This window comes from Mya arenaria, chromosome 11 (genome assembly GCF_026914265.1).
Source record: "Mya arenaria isolate MELC-2E11 chromosome 11, ASM2691426v1".
Classification (NCBI taxonomy): domain Eukaryota; kingdom Metazoa; phylum Mollusca; class Bivalvia; order Myida; family Myidae; genus Mya; species Mya arenaria.
In genome coordinates, this window is record NC_069132.1 from 57,871,301 (window position 1) to 57,878,986 (window position 7,686).

Genomic DNA, 7,686 nt, shown 5'->3' on the forward strand with positions numbered 1-7,686 from the left:
TACAGAATGACAATTGACTCATATAGATGAAACAGAAATAAAAGGCACGTACATGCACAGTGGTTCACACCTTAACTAAACTCATGGGATAAAAGTCAATTTTACTCTTCCTTAAACAAAAAACTTCGTCTAAGTGGTTAAATGTCAAAGGTGCCCACTTCTCACCCAAGAGTTGTTTGTTCGATCCCCAACAGGTGTCATGGTCTCTCTTAATTGACAATAGTACTGGCTTCTTCCCAGACTTCGATAGTGAATTATATCACCTTTTGGCTGTCTTCACAATCAATCGAAATTAAATTATTATTTCCCGCTCTATGTATCCACTGTTGTTGTTTTTCTCGTTTTAGTCCGTTTCCCTTAAAAACCGAACGTTATCGCACACAGTGCTGGGGGGAACAATTACGTTATTTCCGAAGTCATTTGGCGAAAATTTGAGAAAAAAAAAACCAGTGTAAAAGTGCAATATATTTAACCTCATGAACACCAAAAGTAAATATTTCACTCTTCGCAAGTCACTCATGAACTATAGATTGATGTGCTCACTGGGTTTAATATATTGTTATCATACACAAACAAATTACCTCTATATGAAGCTCAAGGCTCGAATGTAAATACATATTGCCACTGGAGGATCACTGATGCTAAACATCGAATAAGTAACAAATTACATACAACACAGTTTGTTGCACATTTTCTGTCTGCTTTTCATTGTTCATAGACAGTCTACACTAAATGCAACAGCGGAAAGCATCGATGCTGCTAAAATTCCACAAGCTTACTCTAAGATGTTATGAATGATGACGATATTTGCAATTATTACAATACAATCGGACGACTGTTCAAAACTTTGATAAAGTCAATAACGTTGTTTACGGCATCGTTGTTAACTTTTAAAGTGAACTATTTTCTGATCTACTAATTCATTAAGAATTTTACAAGTATGGCTGACCATTTGTCTCAAATCATAATAGAAATAATGCACATTACAAGCGATTTTATTAAACTTCCTGAGTAGTCAAGATTTTAAAGTCCACAAAGATGATGTTAACAAACGTTCTTAACTTTAACACATTTCGGTCGGCCCGATAGTATTAAAAAAGAACTGACGTCTTTTTTGCAAACTATTTTTTAACTTCAAGGGTTGATGTTGATCTTGTTTTTTTTACTCACAGCGTTTACCGACTCATTTTTTATTTGCAAGATCTAATTTTATACACCAACAGGATGGTAAAACTTTCGAAAATAGAGCGTACTATCCCATTATGAAGGTAATCACTCGAACACTTCCATATCACATTTCTCTTAATTACTTTGTAAATTCATATTTATTACTCATTTGCTACACATATAATTAAAAAGTATATTTATTTTGTAATTACCATGTTGGAATACCAAAATTTTAACCTTGGCCAGGTTTGCTATGCCAGAGACAGTACACACAGTAAAGCAAGGTTCAATACGCTAGCGGTAATTTCCATGTTATGCCCCTAGATATTCATTCAAAAACTTTAACTTGGCCTAACCATAATGAGCATTCAAGTTATTTACACAACATTTTGTACAAAAGTTACTAGTCACACTATTTACTTTTGTAGACTAGCGAGGCCGTTAAAACACTTACTTAGATACTTGTCAAGTTTTGCCATTTGATAATCAAGCAAAGGTTTTAACTTGACCAAAATTAAAAAATAATTCATGATATTTACATACTTTATGTTTTATAATTATCGAGCTATTCTTCATGACTATCACAAAACGTAAATGGAAAACTTAAACTTTACCATGACTTGACAATGTAAGATAATAACATGGAGCATTGCACAAATCTTAATAGTAACAGCGGGCAAACCTGCACCAAAGCCCAAAACTCTTGCTTAATAATTGTGCTCCTTATTTGACTTACAAAAACATTAATTAGTATTCGCATGTGCTCTACCGCTCTCCTATAGTAAAGATATATTATAAATTATATAAATATATAGAAGGATACCCCTATAGAAATGTAGAAATAAAAACCTATACAGAGACAGCGATGATAAAACAATAAAGTAGGTAACCTCTCTTTGTTATTACAAAGGGCATGCAGGTTACCTTTCATTTAAAAAGTTCAAGCAAGTATTGTGCCTGTGAAGAGGAGAGCTACAAGTTGGTTGCCTCCCTTTGTTATAAAAATGGCAATGAAGGCTGCCTTCCATTGTAGAAAAAAACGGAGGAAGGTGACAATGCGAGAAACAAAAAGTTAATAAGCATCCTTTAAAGATTTACCTTGTAGGTGACAAATCTGTGTTGTGGCTATTGAGCTTATTTATATATAACTAGTCCATATAAACAGCCGCTTCAGAGTCTTTGACGATTTTTGTTTTAGCGACTCTACGCGACGTTAAGGCAACAAAATGAAGGCCGAAATGTTAAAAGTTCCCTAAACACGCATTATTGTGGCTAATAAATAACCTGATGATCAGTATTTGGACGTGTACGATTATATGGCTTATGTGAAATGAGTTTGAACTGCCATAGCCATGCACAGATTAGTTATAAGAAAACAACAATATTTTTGTTCCGGTTAGGTTTATTTATATAATTACAATTAAAGTCAAGTTACACTGTGCTCACAAGTCAGGGATGATTCAATTCTGGTTAAATCTGGAAATCAGTTTGAGACCTTTCAGTTGAAAAATGTCGAACATGTATTCGTTTCGCTTTTTGCTGGTCTTTTGCATTACAAATTACAAATAGAATCTAAGCCTCCTAACACCGATTTGGGCCTTGCTTTTGTCCTTGTACTCAAACTAATCTACAGTAGAGAGATTGGTTCGTTATCTTCCCTGTACATGTACATATGTCAATGAATAAACCCAACATGGAGTTCAATGATACACTCACTAATTATTTTAATAGCAATAGAGATATTTCCTAAGCACTGCAATCCAAATAAGATAATCATCAATACTATTACAAGTTTCAATACACAATATAATTTGATAACTGGAATGTACAATATTTTTCTTGAATAAATATTTATCTGATTACATTTTGATCACTCACGTTCAACATACTTAATCTTTAAATGTTTGAGTAGATAAGTTTCCAATAGAGTGCATGAATTATAGCAGGTATATCAACAAAGTGAATACCAAAACTCACCCACACACAATATATTCATATATTAAAACATTTATGATAATCTATAAGAAACAACTTATTGAAAAAAGTTTAGAGCAAAGCATAGCTATTCACAATAACTCACTTACATATTAAGTGTTTTTGAAAGAATATACTCTAAATCAACATTTAAAGTGACACTCATATTCAAAATTAATACATACAAATGTATAACATTCATAAACTTTGAATGATAAACCTTTAACTACTAACTTAATAATGCATTTATGGAAAATATTAACTCGAAATGAATTACTGTGATCTACTATCCTCTCTTAAGGTAGACATACTGTGTTTTCTGCACCTTTCTTTCAAATTAAACACGGTATCCTTCATAAGAAACTTTTAATCGTCTGTTTTGATATATTTAAACAGTCCTATTAATTGTGGTCAATCTTATTTGGGAGTTAGAGTGCAAGTTTTAACAACACAGTGTACTTTGATAACTGTTGTTTTTTTTCAAAACCAAAAACTCACAATCAACATGCTCTTCAAAAAGATGAGCTAAGGTTATTGAATATAATTATCTGTGTAAATCATACACACATTTATCCAAAACACTAGAAGAAAACTCTCAATAACATTTTAATAAATTCAAGTATAAATACTAACATGGTTTTGAATATGATGATAGTTCCATGTTATGAACACGTTGATAAAAATGTGAATAAAAACCATGACACAGTGAAACTCACACCATTGAGTACATTAATTTTATGTCAAGTTATGAACACACATAGTGAATAAAGAACATCTACTCAAATATTCTTGGTTTTTTATTATCTGTGTTTATTATTAACACATCTATCAAAAACGTAAAGAAGAATACTGGCACACACCATACGTCCTTTCCAAATGTAAATGCTGAAATATTCTTGAATATGATAATCTGTAATAATAAACATGTTTATCAACAATGAGAATAGCAATAATACAATAAAATAAGATATAGCCTCTAAAGACACTTGACACACTCAAACGCTATATATTCATATGCTTACAAATGTTCTTTAATATAATAATCCGTATAATTTTAAACACATCTAGTGAAAGAGGATGAAAGAAATCACACAAAAAAACATAAACGCTAAAATATTGTTCACACAAAAAACTCACAGACCTGTTTTCATTTACACAAATTTAAAGGGCTATTTTAATATGAATACAGGTCAAGTGATGGACACAAAACTTGTTTTTGTTTTTATAGGAATCAAAACATTTTTTTTCCAAATACAATTTACATTGATTGCTTATTATCGAATCTGACGGAAAGGCAAAGGAAATTCAGTATGGAAACTGAATATGGTCTGTCAGGAAAAGTGAAACATAAGAATGTTTTTCTCTTGGTGTCAATAAAGGTATTGTCTTCATTGTATAAATAAATAGTAACAAGCATCGTATTTATTTATTGCTGTAGATACTGCTTCTATGCGCATGGTGTTTCATTAAAAAAACAGTTAAAAGCGTGTCATCTCATTTTAGTAATGTTTGGGGTTTATTTTCGCATGTGTTTTAAAAATCAGGTCCTGGCAGAGAAATACACCTTTCTACATATCCACTTTTTTTTAAATGCACAAACTCTGAAGCGTAGAGTCAATATAATTCTGAAATAATCCGTCAACATGAAATCCGCAAATACAGCAAAACATTTCCTCAAAACTTCAAGGTATAGTGCATCTTATACAGTGAGTACAAGTATCAACAAAGACTTTCAACCCAAGAGGAGATACAAACAAACAACGGCTCAGTTTCTATTGTCCAAAAATAAGAAAATATCATCCTCAGAAATGTCCACTCCTATCATTAGTATGCCTTGACAGTAGTATGCATTGACTTTTCTAATGTTGATGTCATTGAATTTTACTTGAATTTTAATCAGCTTTAGCATACCCTTTTAATGTTACAAATTATATTTTGACAGGAATAAATGTATGGAAAATCAAGGTTGTTTATTTCAACTTCAACACTAATAGATTATCATTTGATTTTTCATTGAATTGCCCTACAAGGAGGGATGATGTCCTGCTGTCAAAGTACACTGATAGTGGAATACTCACACCAATGTTTTTGTTGGCTATTATGGGCAGCGTGTGTTTGCCCTCACTGTCAACCTGAAGGATGGTGTTGGAGAGTCTCCCACACACAAATACTTGTCCTCTAGGAGACACACACACACCTTGGGGTCGCTCCAGAACCTCATCCTTTAGTATAGCCAACACTTGGCCCTGCATGTCCACTGTCACCAATTGGTTATTTTCATCATCACTGATGTAGATTCTCTCCCCATCTGCGCTCACTGCAATTCTATACACGCCCCATTCATCTGCTGTGTAGATTTTCCTTAGCCTCTTACCAGCAAGTGTGTACTGGTACACAGTATCATTGGATGCTACATACAGGTTGCCTACCATATATGACATATGGTTGCAGTCACGGTCCAGCTGAAATAAATCACATGTTTACGTCCACATGATTCTTAAACTGATTAACAATACAAATAGTATCAATGTAATCATATTAAACTGGAAACAAAAATACTAGACAGACAGTAGTTAAATTAACCTTAGGATGTTCAGGACAACAAGGTTGCAATTTTGTTCACTGCGGTTATCTTCAATACTAACTTAACAAACTTTACATAATTATATATATATATTTATAGAAAGAGAGAGAGAGAAAGAGAGAGATAGAAAGGGTGAGAGAGATTTTACTAAAATTGCTATTGGTCAATATTTATACATACACTGTTAGATCATACCAAGATGTAATTCGAATTATAGGTTTAAGTTCTTATTGAATGCATTTATGTAATCTTGACCTTTGTTTGTATTTCATCAAGGAAATAATGATCAAATATAACTATTACTTGCAATGTTCTATCCATCTTGAGTTTGCCGTTTTCCACGTTAAAGAGCTGTATCTCCTTGCCCCCATTGCAAACAGCTATCTGGCTGTCAGAAACAGCACAGATATCCCTTGGCCCCTCTGGTACACTGGCATGGTCCACCACTGTGTAATCAGCTGACAGCAGCATAAGCTTCTTGTTGTCAAAATCAGTTATAATGAGCTCTCCTCCTGGCAGCACTGATATACCATATATAGGGCTTAAATATTTGTCGCTTTCTAATTTAACTTTTAAGTGCTTCCTTTCTATCACTGTATATGGCCTACTGGATTCTACAGCAGATAACACTGGCGACTTACTAGGCTCAGTTGTTCCTACTTTCTTCTTCGGGTTTAATAGGAAGTTATCGCTATCTCGCTCACTTGTTCTTACTTTCTCTTTTAATGGGAGTTTATATTGTTCAGTTATTCCTATTTTGTCTTTCGGTTTTAGTGTGAGTGTATCGAAGTCACTTGTTCCTACTTTCCCATTATTTTTTAATTGGAGATTATTACCGTGTTTAGCAACTGTTATCTTGCCATTGTTTTCCAACACGGGTTGAATTGGAGGGCTGTGCGATGTGTGCTGCAAGAGTACGACGTGCTTGCACTGCCTGGAAAATATGTATACATTTCTTTGTTATGAAAAGCTCGAACGTTTATTTAAAAATTGCTACTAAAAAGCACTAATGGATAACTGAACTTTTTACAAACTGTAAATTTTAATATTTATCCCACAATCGTTTAAATCAAATAATAGAGAAAATGTATTTTGTGACATTGAAAAATGTAATTGTGTTGGATTTAAATCAAACACTAAGAAGCCTTGTTATCCTTTGTTCTTAAAACAAGGTCAAGGTCACTAATGTGGCGGGAATAATGGCAATTTTCATTGATAATAACAGTTGAAAGAAATGAATGAATTTATTAATCTAATTTAAAAAGAATGATGAACATATAAATCAGCTTATTTCCCTATTCCTACGATTTGAAAATGCATAAAGCATTTCAAGGTTTTAAGCAATAAAGAATCGTTGTGATAACCCTTATCTACCAAGTGTATTTCGAATCAAGTGGCATATATAGGCTGTCAATATCGGCGAATAATGTTACATGTTAAGTTGAACAAACTTCATAAGATGCGCGCTCATTACAACGCAAAGCATCCATACATGTACATTGCCTTGATTTCAGTTCAACCTGTCAATTAATCATACTTTTAAACTACACTCGCAAGATAGTCGCTATGACAAAATGAAACTACTCTCAAATAATTGTTACTGACCGTTCGAAGCCGCAGTTGAGGTGGTAAAAACTTTTTAAATGATTTTGTTTAGTTTATTTGCATTAGTATATAATATCATATTTCAACAAATAAGGTCTAATACTATCTGTCTTACCTATGTAGCTCCTTCTGGCATTCAACACAACATGAATGCCCATGGTCGCTACAAAACACCATCATTTCCTCGCCAGGATGCAGTTTACATGTGCTTTTAACTTTTCCCCAAAAATCTCTCTTTTCTGTTCCTAGAATGGGGTGTCTTCGGTAAAAGCGGTCATGTTGCTTTATACACAGGCCACAGAATTGGCGGGTGCAGTTTTGACAGAAGTAAACGGCCTCCGAGTTCAACCCGTGCT

General features: G+C 33.3%; 1 protein-coding gene across 1 annotated transcript; it reads right to left on the minus strand.

Annotated features, from left to right (window-relative positions):
• Nucleotides 1–4,435: 4,435 nt before the first annotated feature.
• Nucleotides 4,436–7,686, minus strand: LOC128207174 (uncharacterized). Its single transcript, XM_052909957.1, has 3 exons — nucleotides 7,446–7,686; nucleotides 6,029–6,659; nucleotides 4,436–5,603 (listed from the first exon to the last, which is right to left on the minus strand). The coding sequence occupies exons 1-3, from the start codon at nucleotides 7,508–7,510 to the stop codon at nucleotides 5,112–5,114; spliced, it is 1,188 nt and encodes a 395-aa protein (XP_052765917.1). The 5' UTR covers nucleotides 7,511–7,686; the 3' UTR covers nucleotides 4,436–5,111.

What these genes read in the sequence shown, in the direction of transcription:
- LOC128207174 (XM_052909957.1), bottom strand. Translation starts at nt 7,510, where the DNA reads ATGATGGTGTTTTGTAGCGACCATGGGCATTCATGTTGTGTTGAATGC. An exon ending in TGCCAGAAGGAGCTACATAG is followed by an intron (nt 6,660 to 7,445) that starts GTAAGACAGATA and finishes CATATTTTCCAG; the next exon opens with GCAGTGCAAGCACGTCGTAC. An exon ending in AGATGGATAGAACATTGCAA is followed by an intron (nt 5,604 to 6,028) that starts GTAATAGTTATA and finishes GATTTATTTCAG; the next exon opens with CTGGACCGTGACTGCAACCA.